Source organism: Bidens hawaiensis, unplaced genomic scaffold, assembly GCF_021521415.1.
Source record: "Bidens hawaiensis isolate Kalapana, Puna unplaced genomic scaffold, B.hawaiensis_p1.1 tig00011511_1, whole genome shotgun sequence".
Taxonomy (NCBI): Eukaryota; Viridiplantae; Streptophyta; class Magnoliopsida; order Asterales; family Asteraceae; genus Bidens; species Bidens hawaiensis.
This window is the reverse complement of record NW_027491902.1, coordinates 477,816-505,179: the sequence shown is the minus strand read 5'-3', so window position 1 is coordinate 505,179 and position 27,364 is coordinate 477,816. Positions and strand designations below refer to the sequence as shown.

The following is a 27,364-nucleotide window of genomic DNA, read 5'->3' as shown; positions in this document are numbered from 1 at the left end:
GTGTCAACAACTTAACATTGAATCGGCAGGGTTGATTGATACAAATCTGTTTGACGCTTTCCTATATTTTGTCAAACATACTAGTTTGTAGGCATTGTAGCTAGATGTGAGGCAGGTTTCGATTACTTTTGAAATTCCGAAACCTGATACATTTGGAACGAGTAATACCCGTCACATTAGAGATTTGAGATCACTTTTTTAGAAATTCACGGCTTTGAGACAGGTATGAGATTTGTAATATATACCTAAACTCGTCCCCAATCTGACACATTACGAACCCTGAATGTAACAATTAATGACAGTCTCACTAAATAGATATGTTGTATTAATAACCAATGAACCTGAAATGGCTCAACGTGTTACAGAAATAAGATTATTAAATAATTTTATATATATTTGAAATATTTTGGAATCTAGCATTCGAAAGTAAATATAGAAAATCAATATTTTATTATTAACTAAAAATGTCTCTTTAAATTTCACATCTATATCATACATAGGGACACATTCTTTTTCGCACCAATTTTATGTTAAGAATCGCGAGAACCGTGTGAAACACGTGCACCAGCTGTATTAAAATTTTAACGAGGTAGTAAATAAGCGATTACGTTTGTGCCTTGCATGTCAAGCAATCGGTGCAGATGCCTAATGTGGCAAAAGTGTGCTTCTACACGACAGGTAAAAACAATGCATGAGGGACTTGTACAAGCTGCAAAGAAATTAGAACTTTGATGAATAACATGTTATGTGAGGTAATTGTTATATGCTTTATAATATATATAATATTTAAAATTAAATTTTTATTATTAAATGAGTTAGGTCTCTTTAAAATTTGAAAAGGTAAAAACACCTTTAGATTTATATCCTACATAGTCTTAACTCTTGATAACATGTCATAAAAAACTAAATAGATATTTTTTACTCGATTACCCTTATCACATTAGAGATATCAGCCTTGGTTGGTTCCTAGCAATTTAGACTAAACCCCACACACAAATATATATGTATGTACTATGTAGGGACACATTCTTTTTTAAACCAATTTTATGCTAAGCTTTACAAAAATCGTATAAAACACTTGTACCTAGAATAATGAAAATTTAATGAGATATATATTGCATTTTAAGCAATCGGTGCAACTCCAACAACATTTTTTTCTTATAAAAGTAGAAGAGGTTTCTTGAGATTTTGGTACTCAAAAGTTAGATGATCAAAATGATGTAGGGATGGCCCACATAAAAGGATTCTTTTCTTGTCCAATTGCATAATATTCATCCTATCCCAACTTGCGATATTTTTAATACCTGAAAGATTCCATCACTAATCACTTAACCCCACATTTCAATTTGCGGTTATAATATTCAACAAGCAACTTATACTTGTTTGTTCGCACTCTACAAATAATACATAACATCATCCATTTTGTGTGTACATTACATTATACACACTACATACACACATACCACCAAAAATATATAAATCATGCAATTAACTATTAAAAAACAAATAAGTTATAGCATACAATCTACTACAAATAGGAATTAAATAAATTTAATCAATAAACATGTAAAATAGACATATATGGAGGTAAATTAACCTTGTTTAGAAAAAAAATAGGTGGGTTCGGTGTACTCTTTGAATTCTTCATTTGTCGGATTCATCAACTCTTTGTGTTGGCGGTAGTTAAAGTAGTTTGGATGTTTGTATTGTTGCGGGCGGTAGTGTCGTTATTGAAGGTGTTGGAATTGTTGCGGAGGTTGGAAATTTTGTGCGTTGTGTGAGTTGAACATAGAGTTTGACAAAAGGTCAACAAATCCCGAATGCTGGTTCGGTGGAGTATCTATTGGTTGCAATAAGTTTTGGAATGGGACAACGCTTAATTCGCATATGTCCCGAACTCCAATTAGGACGACATTTGCTGATTTGATTTGGAATTATGAGAACTACCAGCTCACGGTTTCTTCGAACCTCTAACTTTGCGTGAAGGATTAATGTTTGTCTAAGAAGATTTAGGTGTACAGAGAGAATAGGGGATAAATTTGCGTGGGAAAAATGTTAATTGTTTAGGTTAATATGTAGTTTGAATTTTAAATGTTTTTCTTGTTGATAAATTTAATTTTTCATTAGACCCTTAAGATGAGCGGGATGATCAGGATGGATACCCCTTTCGAGACAACTTTTTGTCGGGTCCGATGAAGGCGTGATAGTGTACGAAGCCACTCGAGACCACTAAAGACTGGGATCATTGTGATCTTCGGTTCGATCTTGAGGACGACCGTATCTTACCACCAGTAGACTTTTGGGCAGGTGGATTCCCCAAAACTTGAGATAACCTGAGGGCGCCCATGTTTCACCACTATTAGGCTTTTGGGCAGGTGAATTTTCCCTAGAACTTGAGATAACCTAGAGGCGTTTAAGAGTTCCGTACGACTAGCGGTAACCTTTTGTCATTGGGTCACATCGTACGAAATACCGAGACAATTCTTTGTTTACTGCCATTAAAAGAAAATTAAGGCTTATTATTGTAACATAACGTGCTAAACTAAATATCTTAAATGACTTTTAAAATGGCATAGCCAACGAGTATTGTCAACGCCCACCCTTGATCACTCGTCACTCTTTGTTTATATTATTTTCCTACCAGTGGCTGGCTGCTACTATTATACCAACATTAATACCATAATATCCCCATCAAATCAAATCAAATCAAATCAAATTCTAGATTCTTGAGTCTCCTGCAGAGAATCTAATCACCTTTTAAAAAAATTAATCAGATTCTAATCACTTGATTATGGCAAGAAGGAATAAGTGAGTGTGTGTTTTTATATGTACAAGAGTTTATATACACCTTAAACGACAACCTGGGAAAGCACGGGGAGTTGCTGCTGTCCGGAATATTCGGTTGCTTCAATGAAATTACTGCGGCCTTTGCCTTTGCCGGGATGACTGACAACCTTTATCGTGTTGATACCACAGCACGACTCGCTCAGTGGCGTATCAATGGGTTGGGTTCATCTACGTATCGAAAATCGGATCCGTTTAAGATTGGCAAATGGAACTGGTATGTTTCTTGTTTCCCCTGTTTTTTGGAACTTTAAAGTTTACAATCTAAACCAACTTAACCAACCGCATAAACTGAAGCAAGCCGATTATACATATATTTGGCTCGGTTTATGGTTCAATTTACACATGATGGTTTACGGGTTGAGTTCACAATTTAACGACGCAATTTGTTGCATACTTGCCCTCTATTTTCACATAAACATTACTAACAACTATTATGATTACTTTTTTTTCTCTTTATTTGAGGAAAATAAAGTTATGGGAGAGAAAAAAAAATAATTAATTAATTATTTTATTCTTATTTTATTTCATTTCATTTCATGTCATGAATCTAAAGTTAAGGGTGAGTTATAGGAAAAAGTAAAATAAATAATTTATTTTGTCAGTTAAAGTATAAGATAATGATTGAAATATATTAGTTTCTTTAAATATATAAATAAATATATATGAACGAATACGTTTATTTATAAAATCTATACGGTTGCAAGTCATGTGTGGGTTATATTATCTACAAATAGCGTACACATGTATTGGTAAATGTTTACAAATTAAAAAAATATATATGAACAAATGGCACCTTAATTGTTTTTTATGTACACAACATATGCATTTGTATGTAAAAAGCTAACTAGAAAGAAAAAATAAACAAATTTTCTATTTATGAGTTTGCAACAATTTAGTATTTTGTGATGAACATTATCCTATAAAGTTATGTATATAACATATATTCATGAACAATTCTTTTATCATTTTATTTAATATCTAGTTGGAACCACTTGGTGCCATAGATTCTCAATATTCACAATTTTCTATGTGAATCTTGAATCTAGTATTATTATTGTTTTTCTTTTCTTGTGGTTTTATCCAACCCATTATATATTACTAACATCTTTTTCAATGCAATGAAATGAAGGCGACTAGTTATGGAGAAGAATCGTAATTTGTTAATCAGACTGTATCCAGAGATATCAAGTTTAAATAAAGACAGACCTCCAATTGCTTCCTTTGTTATACAAGTGGTTTGTTCCTTGGGAGGTAGAACAGCCTTGGTTCATCCAGGTAGTTAACTTTGACTTCATAAAAGTCAAACATCATTAGAATATTAATTTAACTATTTTATTGCAGAGATTAGAGATAAGCAGCTAAAAAGCAGTGAGGATTTCGTGTGGGCGATCGAGGTTCCACTTGGCGGGAAATTCATCATAGATGTTGAGTTTCTTGATCTAAAGATCGCGCCTCCAAACGTAATTCTACCACCATTCTCTTTGGTTATGTTTTATGGTTTTGAATGGCGTGTTTAATAGGTTGTTACTAATTGGTTGGTGAACCGGAAGGTATGTTGTTGTCGGTTGATGAGCTAACTTTAGACGTTAGTAATTAGAAGATTTAGGTCATGGGTTGATGTCATGCGAGCTTATTATACCAATAAAAGTTGTTTATATGACTTGCATTGAAAAATAGGTTTTTACTAAATATAACAAAGCTAGATGTGATATGTCACATAGAGGAAAGAGAAAACAAAGACATGTAGACGAGGTAAAACGAATAAACATAGGACGTGTGGCGATATTTTCTTGTTGCCACCTTTTTAAACCAAATAAAAGTTATTTGACCAGTAACGACAATGATTTATGTTGTTTGATACTTGGAACTAGCGGTCCTATATCCTTCAATAACTATTTCATATTTTCTCTCTTAAATCACGGTACAAACGCCATCATCTATTGATCATCACCATCTTAAGAAGACTAGAGTTACTAGTTGACTAATTAGCCTTAAGAAATGAGTTCAACATGAAGGTGATATTATGAAAGTGAGTATTTCATTATTGTGTTTTCAAGTGGAACATACTCAGTTTGTAGTGACAATTTAATCATCTAGTGGTCAAATAATCAATTTCTAGTTATTTGTATAGGCCATTTTACATGTACATCCCTAAATGACCATTTTGGTGTGACATGATGCAACAGGGTGGTGAATCTTGCTCCGTGTGGACAGAACATTTCACACACAAATATTCACAAGCTACAGCACTTTCGTCCATTGGAAAAATGTTATCAGAAAGTATTCACACCGATATCATCATCAACGCTTCTAACGGAAGCATTGGGGCTCACCGGGCCGTCCTTGCTGCCAGGTCACCGGTTTTAAAAAGCATGTTCTCCCATGACCTAAAAGAAAAAGAAATGTCTGTAATAAACATATCCGACATGTCCATTGAAACTTGCCAAGTTTTCTTAAACTACATATACGGTAACATCATAGACCAAGATTTTATTACTCATAGGCTCGATCTTCTTAGAGTAGCCGATAAATATGATGTCATGGATTTAAAAGACGCATGTCATGAAAGTTTGTTAGACGATATTGATACGAACAATGTGCTTGAAAGGCTTCAGAATGCTTCTTTATATCATCTACCAAAGTTGAAGATTTGCTGCATGCGGTATCTTGTGAAGTTCGGTAAGATATTTGATATTCTAGAAGATTTCACTATGTTTGTACAGTCAGCAGACAGGGAACTGATTGGTGATGTGTTTAATGAAGTTCTTTCGGTGTGGAAAGGTTTCTGAGTAATTTGCTCAGCTTGTAAATATATAGATATGTATATATGTGACATTATTGGTAAGTTGATTATTTGCTGTATATGTTGATTTATGAAAACAAGCTGTGCCCAAGATTTGTTTTGTACATAATTTGTACTTGTAGTATAAAAATGTACAAAATAGTTTGTTCAGTGAAAAGATTATGCTTGAATTGTGTTTATGGTTATGATGATTGTAGATCAAGTGATTAGTAAATAATTCACTCACCTTCTTAGGACCTTAGCTTGATGAACCGAGCCATGGTTCCGAAACAGGTGTTGCCTGAATCATGGGCTTGAACCCTTTTGTTTCTTTGCAGCTTCACCTATATGTGTTAAGAACCCACAATTAAATAATAAGAGTGACTGAGAGGAATATTTGAGCATATAAGAATATAAAGAGGAATATTATGATGCACCTTTTGTTAAAGAAAGCATATTCCTTGGGTGACTTGGATTCAAGTTGAATGGTTTAGGATTCTGCAAAAGAATAAAGCTTCACTAGACTATTGTACCTATAGTTGCTTAATATAGGATAACAACTAATATTAATGGGTGCTTGTTTTATTCGTTATAGAGACAGCTAGTCCTAGCAATCAGGGAGGTCGGATGGCTCGAGTGATGACTGATGAGTCGATACGGGTTCTGAGCAAACTTTGTGTGGGTCAACAAAAGTCCAGGCTCAATTGGAAGTGGTTGGGTTAAAATTGTAGGTCGTTTTAGAAAAAAGTACCCACTATGATTTTTTATGGTGGACGACAGAAGTGGTGGAGCAACTGTAACAGTGTTGCAGTGAAACGAGCAAGTGGTGGGGACAAACAATGTTATGACTCCAAGATCCGCAAATGTAGTTTTTAAAAGATTAGGTTTTGCGATTCAAAAAGGGGTAGCGGCGCAGCTTGTTGCCCACTTGCCTTCTGTTTCGATGTAATTTAATTTTAAACTTTAAAACCATATATATAAAGATACCCGTAGTCGAAATTGAGGTGACCCAAATAAAGCTATATGTAATTTATTTTTGCCTAAAGAATAGGTCACGATGTAGAGATATCCGATTACATTATTGTAGCTTGGTGTCGCTGAAAATTAGTTTTGAGTTTCTTGCTTTAGACTCTGATTATTAAGTTTGATCATAGCAACCGTTCTAAGATTAAGTAGTACTAATGTTGTTGTCAACGAGATTTCTCATATTAAGCTTGATCATCCCACTAATGGACACCAGTTATTCAAAATAACAGAAAAGAATGTGTCTCAAAATATCAGAAAAGGTTAGTGTTTCTGCATGTGGGTCTTAGATTAACATTTTGCCAATAAATTTTAGACGGTTTCTGTTTTTGCAAGGTGATTGGGTGGCAGTTCCTAACATGATATGAAAAAAGTCAGCTTGTTTGATAAACAAGTTGCATTTGGGTTGACAACTTGAAGTGTCTAACCAACCTGTTTAATTAAGCCAGGTCGATCTGTCAACCTATTAAAATTGAAACAATAATAAAATACATATACTTTCCTTAAGGTGAGCCTGTTTATGACTCTTCTACAACTTGATTACAACATAATTACAAATTACAATATCTATACTTGAGTTAAAACCCAACAACTTGTGTAACTCGCTTGAATTAATGGGATACACGAGACACGTGGGATTTCAAGTATATTCAGGTTAAGGTTGATGTCTTTGACACGAATAAATAAATGGGTCTTTATCTTGAGTTATGGGCCTCATCTCCGATGCTGACTACAAAACAGAAGTCATGCCATTGAATACAGTACTTTCAAATATGTTAACACTTATTTATGAGTAAAAACTCCAAAGGAATTTTTATGGCATGCATTAATTCTTTTATGAATTCTACTGCTGCATTAATGGAAACTGCATGGGAGCTCATGTCTTGCACCTGTTTAGATCTATGATATGTACATTATTTTAAGTGGCAGGGCGGTGAGCACATTTAAGATGTTCAAAAACCATTAAAACTGCCCAAACCAAGCTAAATCAACTGGTTCAACCTGTTGCGTTATGAAGGCCTTTTGGGTCGACACGAGAAGACTATGGATGGAAGGCTCATTTAGTTTTCATGGGCCCTAAGTTTATTAGCCCTAACTAATCTTGTTCTATACCCTCATATTGTAATTGTAATCTTGTACCGAGCTTAAGAAATACCTAGCTGCAGCATGTGAACGTGTCACCTTGACCAAACCACATTAAATTGTCGTGTACCTATTTACGGAGTTCGGTTTATGGTTGGGTAAATGGAAAACCATATTTACCGGTTCGGACTGGAGATCTGCGAAATCGATCACTTAAACCGGACAATGAACATCTTTTTCTTCGTTTAGATATTTGCAATTAACAAAAGTAGTTTGAAACACAGCTGTAAGGACAATTGAAACAGAACCAGAAGCTAAAAACGTACATAATTGCAAACAGGAATTAACGATTAGCTGATACCATCACAAATTCACAATTCAAAAGTAGATGATTTCACATCTTATATAATCAATCAAGCAATTAACCACATTCCATGAGAACAAATTCTGTACGTCAACAAAACAATTTAAAACAAAATAAAAGTAGCAATTCATTGATATAGCTAGCTAGGGCTTGAAATTGACATGATGAATGAACAAAAAGCAGCAGCAGCTTAAAAGGAAGGAGGAGGAGGAGGAGCAGCGAAATTGACGAACGGCCTACCGGTTGCCGGTTGAGCCGCCGAATAATGCAATTCGTTATTAACCTTGTGGAACGCTTTGCTGAAAACGCCGAACCCGAATAACATTCCAATTGCAACCACCACGAGGATCAAACACGTACACAGCATGCATATTTTGCCGCAACACATGGTGAATCAAGAGATCTGAATCTGAATTCAATTGATAATAAGAGGAATGGTAGGGTTGGTTAAGTTAATGGATTGGTGGTGAGTGGAGCGGTTACTGCACGCTTTGTTTGTTGGAATATTATTGATTGATATTCATCTGTTGGCGAATTGTTTGATTCCTTTACGTTATGTTACGTGACACATGATTTGAGCCGATATATAATGCAATACAATGCGTAACGGAAATATCTATCTATTAATACGGTTTCGGATTCCATTTTTTTTTAAAAAAGTGGTTGGTTATGTAAAGGGAAAGTTGATAGTTATCTGCTTCTCTGGATTTTCATTCAAGTTATTTTAGAAAATTTCTTTTAGATTAAATTATTTTCTTACTTGGTGTAAGAGTTAGTTTGAATGAAAATTGCTGGTAATGCCGAATTTTCTATTTTGTAAGGATTCATCACATAAGGTTTACTTAGAAAAAGATTCTATAAAAGCAATGATAAATAGATATAAAGATAGCAAAGAAAAAAAATAAGGAAATAAAAAACATAGTATAGAAAAGATATCTAAAATGATATAGAAATCACTATCCTATCCTTAGTTTTTGTTTCCTAAATTTAATTGAATTTCATTTGATTAAAAACAAAGTTCATTAAAAACATATGCCTTTTTGAAATATCCTGAACAGTCATTATACTTTCGTGATATTATAATTCTATTGAGTCTTTAAGTTAAGTGAATGAAATGTAAACATTATGAATCCCACTTAGAGCACATGGAGTGGGGCCGGGGAGAGGCAGGAAGAAAATAGGGCTGGACAAGAACATCATACCCCCGGTTTATTCTGGATTAAATCTCACGGGTTTTAGGGATTGTAAGCCGGTTCGTCCCCCGTGTGTTTGTGTGAGGTGGACCTCCTTTGGTAAGAAATGGGGAAAAGGTGGGACGACACCTTGATGGTTGGGCAAAGGGAAAAAACCAGGGAAATGTGAAACAAAAAAAAACTTTAAGTAACCTTTATATGGCATAAGGAATTATATTAGAATAACACGATAGACTTTAAAGATGAGTAAATGCTACCTGGTATAGATGCTGATACTAAAATGGGTATCGTAGGTACCACTTCTATTGACTTTTTGAAGTTTTGAGATCAGTACGGTACCAGTATTTTATAGAATTATTGCCGGTACCTGCACCATACATGTATATTTTATGTACAGGTATAGTTACCGAGCCCATCCCTAAATGACTCTCTAAGCTCCTATTATTGGGTGATTATTTTTATAAATTAATTTAAAGTGGATGTAACCGAAAGGAAATTAAAAAAAACTCACTGAATAATAACACAAATTCATAATTATTCAGTTTAAGTCACATTAAAAATTAATAACTGCTAAATAGTAATAAAAAAATCACAAAGTTAAGCAATTTAAAGGAACCTAAATTTTTTTTAAATGAATTTAGCGAGTTACTTAGAAAACTTGATTATTATGGAATGAATTTATTCCTTGTATGAACTGTAACTTTATTTTTATATAATGTTTGATATCTTTATATATTATATAAAAATGAATATTTTTGGTTTTCGGTTACATACTTACATGCAATGTTTTCGTAACCGGATTGTTATTGGCAACGACCTTCTTATTGCTAAAAAACTAAAGAGTTGAAAGCTGTTATAAAACAAAATATGAAACTACTTTATTTTTTTCGCATAGATCAGGAATAGAAATGTTTAAAAATATATAGCACGACAAAATACGAAGCTTAAAGCAATATAAAATAAATCACTTAATGAGATTTTGAAAAATTTAAAAAAATTGTTTTGGAATCTGGTATCTAGTCAGTTTGTCCCAGTTTAAAGTTTAAAGTTTAAATGAACTCAAACCTGATAAATTTCCAGTGGTATTCGGTATTTCTTTCGCATTTCATTAGAAATAACCATTTCACCACCCACCCTCCTACCAAAAAAATTCTTGAATCACTATCAACCATCTTCGTCAACACCAACCATAAACACGTTAATTCAAAACTTGAAACAAAAAATAATCACTAACCTTTAAACGTATACATACTCAATCAAAACATAAAAGAAAAATACAATGTATAACGATGTCGTCGTGGTTACCTACCACCATCATCAAAAGCAAGTGATGAGAAGCTTTGTTGAAAATGCCAAATACGAATAACATAGCCTTCGCTATCGTACGAGGGTCAAGCACGTGCACATCATGCGTAAAGTCATGAAAATATATGGCAAAAACAACGGGATGATGAAGCTTTATATGTATTGAGATACTTGACAATATAGTTGGTTAGAGCTAGAAATTTAGACACGATGTATGAATACAAGACATGAATCTAAACGACTTTAGTAGGTATCCTTAACAGATTTCGTGTAGTAAATAGGTAAACACGAATTAACCTGTTACTTTTCGTGTCTAAACAAGTAAAATACTTGTTTACCTGTTAATTGCCCGTTAGTAGGGGTGCAGGGGTGCAAACGAGCCGAGCCGAGCCCGAGCTCGACTAGGCTCGAGCTCGGCTCATTTCAGTTTTTATTTCTAAAGTTCGAGTTCGGCTTGAGAGTAGTTTTCAAGCTCGAGCTCGGATCGGGCTCGATTTGTTAATTAATTTTTATATATTTTTAATTATAATTATCTTTTTTTTCAATTACTAAAATTTAACATATAACATAATATATTATTTAGTTAATTTATTAATTATATATATATATACACACACACACACACAAACATGTAAATATACATGTATAGATATTATTAATATTATACAAATGACAGGCTCGTGAGCCGGCTCGAGCTCGATAAGTGAAGCTTAGACTCGTTTGTTAAACGAGCTTACTTTTAGGCTCAAGCTCGTTTAAGCTCGGCTCGATCGAGCTTTTTCACGAGCCGATCTCGAGTAGCTCGCAGGCAGCTCAACTCGTTTGCACCACTACCCGTTAGTACCTGAATTGATTTTTTATACATAAAAACATATAATAATATAATATGTTAACTGTGCTAACTATGCGAATCAAGTGGTGTAATTATACATACAACATAGTGTAATTATAGTGTAGTTAGTTATAATATGTTGTAATTACACATCGATATAATTACATAATTACAATACTTATATATATAATTACTACTTGATTTGCACAGTTAGCACACTTTTTTAGTTTGCACGTTAACTTTCCGTTATACCCTAAATAGTTAACCTTAAATTTTTATGCCAAACAATCAAACATGGTGCACATCTTTTCAATCCAACATTAAGCAGACGGCGCACAAACCCTTCTCCGATTCTACATCTCCAGATCTCCGATGGTTTCCCTCCACATCTTCGGTAGCCGCTGCCCTTCGATTCTCCATTCCACCTCCCCACATCTCCTATTCTTCGGCAGGTTTATGTCTTATCGTGTATACCTGGTATTAACATATTTGTGTTTGGGTTTGAGATACATGTACATGATAAGTTTTTGTGTCGTGCACATGTATACATGTTTAGTGTTCGTGTCTAATCGTATACGAGTATAGATGTTAAGATGAAGCTTTTATATGTATTGAGGTACTTGACAATATAGTTGTAATTGTAGTTGAGAATGTATAAACGACGTGATTTGTTACACAAATAAAACTCTAGATTCTCTCTTTAACGGCTAATTTTTAAAATATAAAAACTTAAAAAAGCTAAAAAGAAGAAATAAAGGGATGGTAGGGGTGGAGCCGTGGAGGGAATGGTGCAGGTGGTTGCACGCTTTGTATGTTCTTTGCCAATATAAATAAAACTTTTGATAAAATTGTCCTGTCGTTTGGGTTAATTATTTGATTCCTTCACGTTATAAAATGACCAATAATATACGTAAGGAGAACATAGAATAGTAATTCAGATTCCTCTCTCTCTATATCCTTTGGTTCAAATAATTCATTGGAATTGAAATTGGGTAATGTTTAATTCAAAATTGTGTTTGATTGGTGGAAGAATTGCAGTTAAAATTTTTTCCATTAATTAGTGTAATTTACTTTCCTTCAAACTAGTGCAAGAGCTATAAGGCTATCAGTTGTCGACCGACGTCTTAGATGCTTCGTTGCTACATAGGCTTCATAATGCCGGCTACACAACTTCGGGGCTTTAAAGCCGAGGTGTTATGGAGCAAGCGTTATGATGGATTTTGTGTGGGAGTGGATTTTTTTTCTTAATTCTCGTCTTTATAGGAAAACTTCACTAGCTAATTCATTTTCTCCATTCTCTTCTTAATCCAGAGCGCGCTAGTTAAGGGTTGTCTAGTTAAAGTCTTAATGCCTATGTAGCAGTGACGTTGCATTGTAGCTACCACTTGCTAGAACCCACAATACGTAGCCTAAACGCTACATTAGAATGTTTAAAGATTACCAAAATTTGTAGAAGCATGTAGGATCGAAACATAGACATGCACAATAATATCTAATCTTCAATGCTATGTGCGGAATCCATAAAAAGATGAAAAACACAAAGAAATCTCTTTAATCAACTTTATATTACTTTATAGTTGCAAAGTACAAGTGAACATGACAAATTATAACATGGGTACTCTCTGGACCACTAACTAAAAACATATAAGCCAAACAACCTATTTATAGGCATGACTTAGGCTTATACGTCGTGTAAGCTTATACGGTGCATATGTTATGCGCCGTATACATTATACGTCGTATAACCTATACGTTCAACATCAACATTGCATTCCAACTGCCATCTAATACATACAAGACCTAAGCAATAGACATTATACACTAACAAACTCCCCCTTGGATGTTACTTAGTCTTGTTCTTCAAAAATCTTTAAAATCAACAAAAATTAGTCAATGCCAAAGACCCTTTTACGCTATTCCCTCCGAACTTATTCAAATGATCTGGCCTTTGACTTCTCTTGCAGCTTTTGAATAGGTCTACACTTGGCTTGAATTGATACTTTGACCATGACGCTCTTTTCATTGTATCTTTACGTTGTGTCTCGAGCTCAGCATTCTCCTGTTCTTGTTCAGCATCTAACTTTCTCCACTTACTTTTCCACATCTTTCCCGAATGAGTTCCATACATATGGCACACATTGTTTACATGTTGATACTGTTGTGCTGATCTGTATCCTTGTCATTGTAAATCAAAATCTTGCTTTTGTGTAACACTTCTATATCTTTCTCTGAACAATTCACCAACCACATAGGATCTAACACATTCACCGCATCCCATGTCTTGTCGTCTCTCTTCAACACAATAACCGCTTCACCAGTTCTCCTGTCATATACCACCATCTAAAATAAACATGAAAGTCATATTCCATCGGATAAACTAGGATAATCTTCAACGCTTGAGGCTTGCGGTATTTCAAAGTTTTAACATAATCATTCGTTTCCGGATCCGTCTCTGTCTTTGCAATTTGGAGTGTTTGTGGAGTTCATTTCTTGAATCCTCATTTAGATTGTCTAACAAGTAACAATAAAGCCCCACATCTTAAGAATATACCCCTTCTTTGGTGCATATGTAACCCCATCTTGCACAACTTGACAACATCAATCCACGGCAAAGACTTCAATTCCATGAGTCTTTCAAAATATTTCATACCATAAGCTCTTCTCATTGCAATCTTTCTAATCTTCTTCAAATAAGCGATACTAATACAACCCCCCCAAATCCAACTTCTGTCTATTAAATCATTCCTCCTTTTCACTATTAACCTCTTCTTCATTAACACCCTGATCATCTTCTGTATCAAATTCTTGAGTCAACACCTAAATTTCTTCATCAAACTCAGGAAATTCCTTATCATCTTGATTAACATATCGAACTTGCTCCTTTTCAATAGCTTCTTCTAACATAAAATTATCAGTATTGATAATCTCTTGCTTATCATCACATCCCAGATCAACAATAGATTCAGCTTCAAAGTCAAAGCTAAACTCTTTGTTAGTAACATTAAACATTCTTGCTAGTTCAGCTAGATCAATCAAAATTTCCCCTTCTTCAAGTTCATAGCTCAAGTCTTTGAATTGAAATGCTTCATTCACATGAGGACGACTGGAAATAGGATCAACATATAAAATCTCCATATCATCAACATTCTCAGCCCCAGATCCTTCAGGTGGTTGTTGTTGTTGTTGTTGTTCAGGTGCCGCTTGTTGTTCTGGTTGAGTTTCTAATACTTCTTGAGTAGATTAAGAACCAAAAAGTATACTAGTACCACTACATTCATTAGGATCATCATTATTTTGATTATCATCATCATCATCATCATGAGTAGGAGAATATTCATAATCCGCCTTCTCCTCATCTTCTTCCTCTTCCTCCTCAGTCACGTTTTCTTCTAACACTTGTTCAATGACTGGTTCCTCAACAGACTTAGCAATTCCAACAATGTCAGGCACTACAACATCAAGCATTACTACATCCTTAGAAAGAATAATAGGTTCCTTTGCCACCTTGCCTTTGCCTTTTGTATCAGCCTTCTCCTTATCAAATGCAGCCTTAAATGCAGCATCTTCTCGAGTAACAACTCCTTGATAAAACTTTTGAGCCAATATTTCCTCAACATCTTCAGACTCTTTCGTCAAATTAATACCCAACTTCTCCTCAATCACCAGAAAGGACTTCATGTACTGATTAATCATCTCAGCTTGTACTTTCCTCCTTGATTCACTTTCCTCCAGCTTCTTCTGTTGTTCCACATTCTCATTCCTTAACCTCTCATTCTCTAAGGTAAGACTTTCAATAGTTACATCCTAAGTTTCAACTTTCTTCTTTAACTCATCAAAATCGCTTTTGGTAGGAACATCTTCAAACATGCTGAAATCAATATCTGGAATACTACCAAACGGCATGCTTGACTTTTGAGGTGTTGACTTTTGTTGTTGTGGCTATGGTGTAGCTCGTATAGTTGGAGTCTTCAATACATTATCATCTTTAATTAAATCCATGTAGCTTGTATAGTTGGAGTCTTCAATACATTATCATCTTTACTTAAATCCACCACCGGTTCTTGAGAATCAATCAACATCTCTTGAACAAAAGGTGTAACAACAACACCAGCTTCTTTGTCTTGTATATTCTCCCCCTCAACCGGTACATTCTCATCTTCATCAATCAATTGAAACGCAGGAGACTTTGTCCTCTTTGCCATTCTTTTCTTCCAGCCAGTTGATCTCTTCTTAGGTTGATCTTCCTTTGACACTTCCTCAGGCACATAAGTTTCATCAACTGATTTCTTTTGTTTCTTTTGTTGTTTAACTCATACATAGCACGAGGATCTTGATACAATTTATTCCTTTCTTCAGAATATGTTTCCTCGTCAGCGTCATCACCAGCTGTGTCTTTTTTAGAGGTAGCAGAATAAACAGGAGTATCAGCAGGAGTTTCCACAGGAGGTTCCACCTTAATCACTTTCTTTCTCTTTTTCTTAGATGGTTTTGTGATTCTTCCTCTTCATTACTCTCAATCTTGATATATCGTTTACAACCTTTCATTGGCACAAAATTCTCCATTATTCGATTCTTAGCCTCTCGTTTAGAATCACTGCCCTCTCTCATCCAATGGTTATTCTCAGGAGCAACATACTATGCATCTTTCAAGTGACCAAATAAACCTCTGAATTTAGGAATCTGATTTTCACGCTTTAGTCTATATGAGACAAGTTTAGCACACGAAGCACTACACATATGATTGATGTGGTCTAAATTATACATATTATTCTAGAAATATTTCCTACACTATTGAATACTTTTGAGCCAGGTTTTATTAATTATTATTCTTACTTGGTTCATATATGAGTTTAAGACTTTCAAGAGACAACGAGCTAAAACTAATAGATAATAACATTGTTGAGCGGTTTATTTATGTTATCTTAATATACACTACTATATTTTATCACTTATATCAATAATAATACTTTTATATGAAAGAAATATGAGAGCTAAATTTGAAAATGTGAATGCAATACGTATACTTAAAGAATTGAATTCAAATAGATGATTTAGATATTGCATATGTCATAATAATAACTATGTTTTAAATTGACAAAACCTTTATGTGATGGAGTGGACTAGTGTTGGTGCATTATGCCAGTAGTTCATTTGTCTCGAGTCTATCGTGTCTGTAATCGTTACGATGCTTGAACTAGTTAGTTTGGTTATATAGTTTTGGCGAACTTCTGTTCTGGCGAAGTTAGGGACAACTTCGCCTAGGGTGTTAGGCGAAGTTATCGTATTATTTAAACCTAACTTACGCCGTTTTGCAGGAGAAGTTTTTAGGGTTTTTTGGTTTTGTAAGCGGTAGCAAGGTTTGGTGTTTTGGTGTTAACCTCTAATAACAAGTAACCTTTGTTTTACGTGTTTTCTTTACGTGTCTCTCGATTTAATACTCGTATCGTATACGTAGGGGATTCCGCACCCTCGTGTTACGAGATAATCCTGTGTTGATCCGGCTGGGAACCTACAATTGGTATCAAAGCATTTGCTCGTGATTGTGTGGTTCGGGATTATCACACGAGTGTTAAAATTATTCCGCGGAATCGTTTCACGTAAAACATCGTTTTTTCAGTCCATTCCTACACTATATTACCCTCGTTGCACTCCTTACTACCTTTAATCATTCGAAACAAGAAAAACACTGCTCAAAATCAGATCTCACATCCAGCGAAGTTGCCGTCACCTGTCATTAGGGTTTCAGCGAAGTTGTACTTTGGCGAAGTTACTTGGTGAAGTTAACAGAAAGTGAAGTTAATTCTTCGGCGAAGTTGTATTTTGGCGAAGTTACTTGGTGAAGTTGTACTTTGGTGAAGTTAACACAAGGTGAAGTTATATTTTCTTCGCCATCACGGAATACCGTTTCAATTAGTTCCAGCTCTTGTTTCGGTTTAATATGACGTCAATAAACATCACTGAACTGGTGAAGATGGAAGTTGAAGCTGGGTCAGCGACTAAAGCTCCAAAGTTACTTAAAGGCACTGATTTTGTTGCGTGGAAAGACAGATTTGAGCAGTATGTGAAATAACAAGATGCAAAGATGTGGGTATGTATTCAGGATGGTTATATCCCTCCAACAACTGAGTTTGAAGGACGTGAGCAACTAAAAAAATATAATAAGATGGAGGACGATGAGAAGAAAATGTACGAGGCAGAAAGTAAGGCACTAGCTGCAATCACCATGGCACTACCTCAGGAAATTCTTCATACTTTCCGAAAGTACAAGTCGGCTAGAGAATTGTGGGAAGCATTGGAGAGCCGCTATGAAGGTAACGTCGGAATTCGAAACTCCAAGACAAAGTTACTAAAAACTTTGTTCTCGGTATTCAAGTATTTTAAGAATGAATCGCTTGATGACATCATTACAAGATACTATCACTTGATGAACGAATTGGACAACTACTCCATAAGGTATTCTGAGAGTGAGATTGTGGAAAAACTTCTTGATGCTCTTCCACCAAGATGGGAGATGTACACAGTTCTGATGAAAGAAGCTAAAGAATTTGATAGCTTTAATTTAGAGAAGGTGGTTAACAAGTTACGTAATTATGAGCTTAATATGTTACGAAAAGAGACGCCTACTGATCAGGTTCAGGATCCGGGTGTATGGTGCAAAAGGCTCTGCAAACTCAAGCTCTAAAACAGATTCGACCGCCTATTACTCAGGCAGGGAACCAAATTCTACGCAAGATGGTCATGTGGTGATGAATATGGATGGAGATATATGCTTTGTAGCTAGTGGAAGTGGTTCTTCAAAACCTCAATCCTCAGTCAGTAATTCGTCTACAAGTCCTTCAAGTGTAAACTACTCAAAGATGCCTATGAGTGTAAAATCTGCTGAACAACAATTTGCCCTTTATGCCTCTTTCATTGCGTCTTATGAGAATTACATCAAGGGAAAGATAGTTGACCCTGCAACCTTGGATGAGGACAATGATCAGATTGATGCTGATGACATGGAAGAAATTGATCTGCAGTGGAAAATGGCGATGATAGTAAGAAGGGTAAAACGGTTTATGAAGAAGACTGGACGAAAGTTCGTGGGAGAGAGACCGGGATTTGACAAGTCAAAGGTTTGTTGCTACAACTGTCAACAAAATTGACACTTTGCAAGAGAGTGTACAAATGAAAGAGTTGAACGGAGTCAGAACAGGCCTACTCAACAGAATGGGAATGGAAGTGAAATAAAAGCCATGGTGTCTCAACAGAATTGTGGGTATAATTGGAACATCAAAGTTGAGGAGGTGATTGAACAAACAAATCTGGTGAATATCGTGAGTGAAAGATGTGACAAGGAACCAGATGAGGATCAAGCATACATGGCAGAAGTGAATGATCAGCTCTCAGAGGTATGTTCTGAACCTCATTGTGAATAATGTGAAAAACTGTCTGATCACTTAAATGCTTTAACTGATCAGTATGTAAGTTTGGAAAAGGAATTAAAAATTGTAAAAGAAGAACATCATTATTCTAAACACAAGGAAAACAGTTACTCGGTCAAAATTAATGCTAGTGAAAAAGACATAAGATGCCTTAAGGCAACATTAGCTGAGAAAATCCAAGTAATTGATCTAAGTTATGAAGTTGTGGAAGAAAAAACCAAACTTATTGCTGAAAAAGACAAACAGATAGCAGATTATCAAGTGAAAGTGGTGGAACTAAACAGAAAACTTGAACAGTTTAGGAATTCTTCAATGATGCTTAATCATGTCCTAAGTGTTCAACGTTCTCCTAACGATAAAGGAGGAATTGGATACAATGAAGTTCCACCACCTTTTAACAATAACTATACTTATAATCCTTGTAATTAGCCATCTGCTTTTGTTAAATTTGATCAGACAGTAACGGGAAATGTCAGCTCCATCGAGGTACCCGTTAGAGTTCAATCAAGCAATACCAACGTTAAATTGAACAATCATGAGAACCTCAATAAAGATATAAATGAATCGGTTCAGAAAAATTCGTCAGTCGTGGATCAAGATTCTACGAATAAGGAGTCTGTGGACATTCGCAAAGTGGATGATGAAGTTGTGTTACTCAGACGGGGGGAGAGTGATACTTTTAGTAAAAAGAAATCTTCTTTAAACCCATTCGTCCCCCCTTATGTGAAACAAACTGTCAGTGAAGCAACTTCATCTTCTGCTGCAACTTATGAAAAGAATGTTCGGATAGACACAGATTGTCCAAACAAAATTAATAGCCCGAACAAAAGTTGTTTTCGATGTAACAAGATAGGTCACTTTGTCAGTAATTGTCCGCTGAAAAGGAAGAAATCTAAAAATTTGAGGCCAACCAAAACTGAAAATGGAAAGAACTTTAAAACTGGTACTGGTAAGAATTCTAATGCATCCAACTTTAATCGTTGGACAAATTTAAGATTTCACAGAAACCAGCCTCGTTTTTTCCCAGTTAATCACAGAACGGGTAACTTCAAATCCATTAATGCTAGAAAATCAAGGATGTTTGGATGGCCTCATAATCAGTTTTCTAGAAATCTTCCATTCAGACAAATGAAAACCTCCCTCAAGGGAACTTTGGGCAACCAAGGAGTTGGATGCCGTTTAACAGGTTTGACCAACCCAAGACCAGAAAGGCTTGGGTCCCCCGCTTTTAAATTCGTTTCTTTAACTGTGCAGGAACAGTCAAATAGGACTGTGAACAACATGTGGGTTGTCGACAGTGGCTGTTCCCGGCACATGACTGGTAACAAGAAATTGTTATGTGATTTGAAAGCTGTACAAGGTGGAAGAGTTAGTTTTGCAGGAGAAAGTGGAGGAAAAATTTCTGGAATCGGTACTGTTACTAATGGGAGAATCAAGTTGGAGAAGGTTAAATTTGTGGAAGAGTTAAAACACAATCTTCTGAGCGTCTCTTAGATTTTGTGGAAGAGTTAAAGCACAACTCCTATTTGCATTGATAACACTGCTGCTATCTCAGTAACTAACAATCCCGTAAAACATAGTAAAACAAAACATATTGACATTCGTCATCATTTCATACGGGATTGTGCTGAGAAGAAATTAATCGTGCTTGAAAAGGTTGATTCACTGGATAATTTTGCTGATATTTTTACAAAAGCTTTTGACCGGTCACGTTTTCAAAACCTTATTGAGCTTTAATGGGATGATCAATCCCGAGTAACCATGTTTTTCCTAAAAAAAAAAAATCACTATCGCTGAGAATTATGTCGGTCGCTCAAGTTTGAAGGACATGTTCTTGAATATGTTTGGTCCTTGTATCTACGTGTAGATTCAAAGGATAGCCATTAACCTAATAACTGAAAGCCACTGGGGCGGTTGTGATGAGTTTTTATTCCTTCGCTGAAAATTATGTCGGTTACACTCAGTTGGAGGGACACATATTTGTATGTGTTTGGTCCTGCTAATCCACTGGATTTTTAGGATAGCCATTTATCCAAAGACTTAGAAGTGATCTGGGTGTCTGAATATAAAATTATTTTTTTTTGGGAAATGATATACTTTTTCAGTCTATAGCTTCTCATGAAGCTTTAAAATTGATGTTAAATTGAAAATTGATCCAACCTTTGGAAAATGATAGATGAACTGATTTTGTGCGCCTAACGGGTGAAGTTATTAGGCTTAAAAGGCTTTAGAACAGTCATTGTTTGGTACGGTAGCTTTCCATGATGCGTAAACGTTAATGTGATACAAATTAAATCTGCTTGATTTACTGTTGAGAGTCATTTTGAAATGTGCATGTCTCCACATATATCTCTCCGAATGATAGGCAGAAAAGTGATTACCCAGTCATACACGATCCCGTTAGTGTGTTGATCCCCGCGTATTTTGTATTATCCTTCTGCAGTGATCTAGATTTGGGACTTGCAGGTGTTTGATATAGTTCATAAATTAAAAAAAAAAGATTATTATGTCTTATTGCCTTTGAAATTCACAAAGTCTAAAACAACATGGATGAGGCACCAACTGAGTCTTGTGCAACATGTAAGGATTGTGAAGCCGACTCAAATGTACATTGTTTAATCAGACACTACAGGTCGAAGTCAACTCGGGGTGATCTGGGGAAAGCCAAATACGCTTTGAGAATAGATAGGAGACATCACAGTTCCATAAGTGATGTCCATCTAAATTTTGAGCCTAATTGAACCTAATCCGTATCACAGAAGCAATGAAAATCATGCTAAGTTTTATACATGCCCTCAACCTGCTTCTCTATGTCATAATAATGTTGAACATGGATCCATGTGACAGCCTCTTAATCAGTATGATTCCATGTTCGGATCTTTTCTTAAACATGCTGGGTTCTCTACAGACTGAAATTTGATCCCGTCAATGTTATTTTACTTATGTTTATTTTATATTATTTTATACGTTTGTCTTATGTGAATAACATAGAATCTAGGGTTACTCGTTCTTGGTCTTTTCCTTCTTTCAAATTGTTTTAAATTATCTTCGCTTGGGAGGCGATGTTGGCAAACTGGCGAAGTTTTTATAACTTCGCCACTGGGTTTTTTAGAAAGTATAAAAGGCAGCAATGGTCCACTTTTGGTCAAACTGGACACTAAAAACCCTCTAAAACCTCGGCGAACTTATCTCTCTAGACCAACCCTCATATAATCCGCTTCTTGTCGGATAATAAGGTGCAGTGACGTCTATCGATTCATAATTTACTTGTTTGCTTGGTTAATCAGTCCCATAATGCAGGTTTTTGATCTGTTCTCTTGAATAACCCTAATAATCGATAATACCCGTCGGATTTTGAATGTTTTAGAAATGTCTGGCACTCCGAGACCTTAATCGAACATTCTTGTAACTGTTGTCAGTCTCTGATTGTCTGTAATTGCAATTGAAAAGGATCTTGAATTACGGCACTGTATATGCGGCGAAGTTCGTATTTGGCGAAGTTACTACAACTTCGCTGCTTGAGATCTGATGGTCACAACTTCGCCGACACCAACTTCGCTTCCCACATGCTAAGAGAAGTTACAACCTGACTAAACATTTATCTAACTTAACTCGTTTGCCTTGCAGGTATGGCAGCTGTAGCAGGTGCGGGTGGTACAGGTGGTGATGAAGGAGATGGGGATAAGAGAAAATTCTTTCCGGGTCACAACATGTACGTGACATTGGACCCAGATGCTCGTGGAGTAGATGATTACTCTAAGATTATCACGTTTCTCATCCGATCAAGAATTTTTCATGCTATCACTACAACTCTTCCGATCTCTTTACCAAATATAGAAGACTTTTGGAACTCAGTGGAATATGATTGTCGTGTGGAACCTCCAGTGATGCGTGCTATCGTAAATGGTCAGGTGATACAGTTCTCTGCAAACCAGATACAGGAGGCTCTACAGTTTGGCGCTGAAACTACTCAGGATCCCACTGAGTATTCAACCTCTTTTAGGAATGGGGCATTTCTTCGTATGGGATACTTTGGTCCGTTGGAAGACTCACAACTCCGAAAGGGATTTCTATTGGATCAATGGCGTTTCTTGATGCATGTGTTGATTGTGTGCATGTCCGGCCACAAAGCAGGAACCGATGGTATGGGTGCGACAATGCAATCTGCGATGACCGCGCTGACATATAATAAACCATTTAGCTTCAGTCAAATGGCGTTCTACGAAATTGATCGTCAGCGGCGAGCAGCGGATAGGGAGCGTTTCTTAATGTATCCGAGATTTTTACAGATGATTCTTAATCATGTTGCTCCTAATCTGCCACAACGTCGTCCTATCTATTTTGTGGAATGTGTAAACAAGAGAATTTTTGCTCAATGTCGATCATCGAGCGCACGGAGTAATCCTGATCGTCGTCTGAGACACACCGATTTATTTGGGTATCTTGTGAATCCTGACTATGTTGCTCCACCAGAGGATGAATTTGCTGATCCTGCACCGGCACAAGCTCATATCCCACAACCACCTCCCGTGGTTCATGTTGCTCCAGTTCCTGTTGATCCTGTTCAAGAAGCTCCCTTACTGGATGATCCAGTTATAGATCCTGTTATATTTGCTGCAGAGGGGATAGATCTTGATGTTGCTTTGGGAGTGCAAGGTATTTTTGGTACTTCCTCTGAAGTTCGGGTTTCTTCAATTGCAGTGTCTGGGGTACCATCTTCTTTGATCGTTGGTTCAGTTGATCAATCTCGACCCTCAAGAGTGGATTCAGAGGAAACTTTATCTGATTCTTCCAATTATGAGGCTGTTGAAGCTTAGAGAGTTCTGGTTACACAAGAGAGGAGTCAAGGAAAACAGAGGAAAGATTCGGATGATAGTGAGTCGGATTATGAACAGGAGTTGTATGCCTTGGTCCGTAGATCAAAGAGGGCTAGAGCTGGTGAAAGCTCGAGTGTTGTTCAATTTGCCCCTCCACAGTTATCTAGTATGTCTATAGTGCCTCCCTCTTCATCCGACCCATTAACAGTGACATGTAGTGTTATAACGGTGGCTTTGTCAGCACCATCTTGTGTACCATCTACAGTTGTGATGTCTATGCCAGCGATTGTGTCTCTACCACAACGTACTATTGCTCCGTCTGAGGTTGTGTCTATGTTTGTTGAATCTACGGTGATGGTGACTTCTAGGTCCTCTGTTTCAATTCCCCCATCATCAGAAATTCCAGTGACTCTCGGTATTCCTCCGCCATATGCTCAAGACATTTCTCACATGTCATTTGCCTTTGATGCTTCATTGTCAGATTCAGAGCGAATAGCGGCTCTAGAACGTGTAGTGGCTGACCAGTCAAGAATTAATCTCATTCAGACACAAGCTATTCAACGGCTAGTAGCTGAGAACCAAATTCAGTCATCTCTTCTTATTGAACATGGTAAACTTTTTGATATGCTTAAACAGTTCTTAGCATCTCAGGGGGAGACCAGTTGCAAAGGGGATGAGTTGAGAACCAAGAGGAGAGAGGACAGAGATAATGATCCCAATGCTTCGAAAGATGCAGGTGGTGAGCTGCCAAAAACTGAACAAACTCTTGAAGTTTCCACATCTCAGGGGGAGTCTACTGGTCCATCTGGCAGTGCAAGTGGTTAGACGGTTGTGGTGGATGATGAGACTACTGATCCATCTGGCAGTGCAAGTGGTGAGACTGTTGTGGTGGATGATGAGGATGATATGGATGAAGATGTGTTGCCTCTTAGTGAGATTGAAAAGCTTGGTAAACAGATTGAGATTTACAGTGGCTTAGAGGAAGGTGAGATACCTGATGATAGTGTTGAACATGATATTCCGAGTGCTGGTCAAGAACGTGTGGGTCAAGATAATAATGTGTCGGGTGATTCTGAGTGGGAGGAACAACCATGGTGGAAAGAAGAATATGCTCATTGGTTTATCAAAATAAAGAAGCCAGTGGTACCTACGATGTTCAAGAAGAGTTATAATATTAAAGGGTATGCTAAATCAAAAAAAGGTATTATCTGTTGGTTGTATGATGATCAGCTAAAAGTGTTTGTGGTGAAAAGATATGATGGGATTCAGTATTTTGCTAAGAAGTTGAGATCGTTCAATACGTTACCTGAGTGCGAGGTGAAGGACTTGGCTCGTTTAAGGTTGATTAATAGGAGTGGGGACAACTTTGCTAGTTGGGTTGGTAAAATAGTGTGGAGTGAAGTTGTTAAGGAGAAAAAGTTTGAGTTGTTAAAGCCTCAAAAGGGGAAGTTGGTTGAAGATACAGATCGAGGAATGCGGGCTGATGGCAAGCCCTGGATGGTGATGAAGTATAAACCGATTCGATGTATGAAATAGGTTCCAATGAAGACTATGCCTCAAGATGTGTTGAAAGATCTTAAATGGTGGTATGTTGATTGCCAGACTGCTGAAGCCGTGATGGAAGATCAAGATGAACAGGAGATCTTAAGGGTGTATGATCCTATGCACTTGGTTAATTTGTCTCAAGCTGATTTGCAGGTACTAAACGAAAAGAAAGTTTTTTATATTCCTGCTTAGAAAGATGAAGCGAATAAATATCAAAGGGTGGTCTCAGTTTGTGTGAGACAAGGCATACGTGCTTGAAGATGGAAGGTACGGCTTTTTGGATTACAAGACGAGGCGAAGATGTAAGAGAAATGAAGCTACTACCATGGGGGAGTCTGTTGGTGCATTATGCCAGTAGTTCATTTGTCTCGAGTTTATCGTGTATGTAATCGTTACGATGCTTGAACTAGTTAGTTTGGTTATATAGTTTTGGCGAACTTCTGTTCTGGCGAAGTTAGGGACAACTTCGCCTAGGGTGTTAGGCGAAGTTGTCGTATTATTTAAACCTAACTTACGCCGTTTTGCTGGAGAGGTTTTTAGGGTTTTCTGGTTTTGTAAGCGGTAGCAAGGTTTGGGGTTTTGGTGTTAACCTCTAATAACAAGTAACCTTTGTTTTACGTGTTACGTGTTTTCTTTACGTGTCTCTCGATTTAATACTCGTATCGTATACGTAGGGGATTCCGCACCCTCGTGTTACGAGATAATCCTGTGTTGATCCGGCTGGGAACTTACAACTAGCAATAAACAAAATCTATTTTATTAGATCTGCTAAGATGGGCCCCATCATACATCAAAAGGGTTAAGTTATATGGGCTTCGGGTGTTAGGTCAACACCTATTATAAAGAGATTTTAGCATGGAAAATATTGAAACAGGTGGGGAGCAGGTCACGGCATTCATAGGCAGAACGCAAGTTTTGGAAGGAAACCGAATGAGAGAAGGAGAGGAGAGGACTTTGGTTCGAGCAGAGACCGTCCGGGTTCAACACCTACTCATCCAAATATCATTAATATTTGGTTTGAATTTATTGTTTTCGTCATGAACTCATGGTTTAAACTTATTTATTTTGGATTGCTCTTGAGTATGGTTGTTGGCTAAACCCCTAAATTGCCTAGGTTATGATGAACTTTTGTTGACATTGGATTTTGTTTTTTTTATGGTTTATGATTAAGTAAAAGGTTTATTGTTATTCATTCGATGCATATGTGTGTTTAGGATTGTTTGGTGAATTTTATTGTTTCACAGTTTCCTTGGTGATTGTCTGTCATATAATAGGATCCTGTTAGGTCATCTACTGTGTGTTTTTTACTAGTTTATGGTTGATTTGCAATAAAGCCATAGGAACAATATTAATAAATCAAATAGACCTAAGTGTGCTGCTAATCTAAATAGCTGAGAGGTCATAGATTATACGATAAGTCTTGGTTGTTTAAGATTGCTAGATTTAGTTCTTCGTAAGGAGTCCATCTATGTTTGATTTTTCAGCCTTGCGTAACTAGTCAAGCAAATACTTTAAACTACCTTTAATTTCTGCGCTGTAAGGTGGGATTTCTTATAGGGGTACTTGTCATAAAATAATTAGTGACCGTAAGCGATTCTAATTAAACTGGTGTTTTTAAGAGCTTAATAGAGATCCATAGGTGTCTTCTTGAGAAGGGTCAGGGGTCCTGTTCGGGTTTTCTTTAAGTGAATAATTTAAGATCTCAGTTCCATAACATAGCATTTTCTAACTATTTGATAATTGATACATTAGGGATTCTAGCCTAGGTGGTTGCTTGTCATAATTTGAATTATTCTAGGTTTAAGACATCTTTAAGTCTTAGTGATTAATTTAATATTAGTTTTTAGTAGTAATAATAAATAAATAGTCGTGTTTGTAATCGAGTCTAATTTAGCTAGTTTACGTAATTTAAAGAGTCTTGTGGGTTCGATATCCGGACATACTTAGCTGTACCAGAGTCGATCGGTTCACTTGCCGGTTAGTAGTTTAGTTAATTTTAAGAGTCTAGAATTATTACTTAGTGTCTAGATTAGCGTTTATTTAGTTAAATAATTATTAGACTACTTCAAGCACATCAAGATTTTGGCGCCGTTGCCGGGGACTATTGGCGATTGCGTTATTAGCTTTGATTAGACTTACTTGCTTTATA

At 36.3% G+C, this 27,364-nt stretch overlaps 1 protein-coding gene across 1 annotated transcript; it reads left to right on the top strand.

Annotated features, from left to right (window-relative positions):
• The first annotated feature begins 2,826 nt into the window (after nt 1-2,826).
• LOC143538228 (BTB/POZ domain-containing protein At1g55760-like) lies at nt 2,827-5,639 on the top strand. The gene is made up of 4 exons (XM_077031832.1): nt 2,827-3,061; nt 3,977-4,122; nt 4,189-4,307; nt 5,034-5,639. Exons 1-4 carry the CDS (start codon nt 2,943-2,945, stop codon nt 5,634-5,636), a joined length of 987 nt encoding a protein of 328 aa, XP_076887947.1. The 5' UTR covers nt 2,827-2,942; the 3' UTR covers nt 5,637-5,639.
• Nucleotides 5,640-27,364: the final 21,725 nt, after the last annotated feature.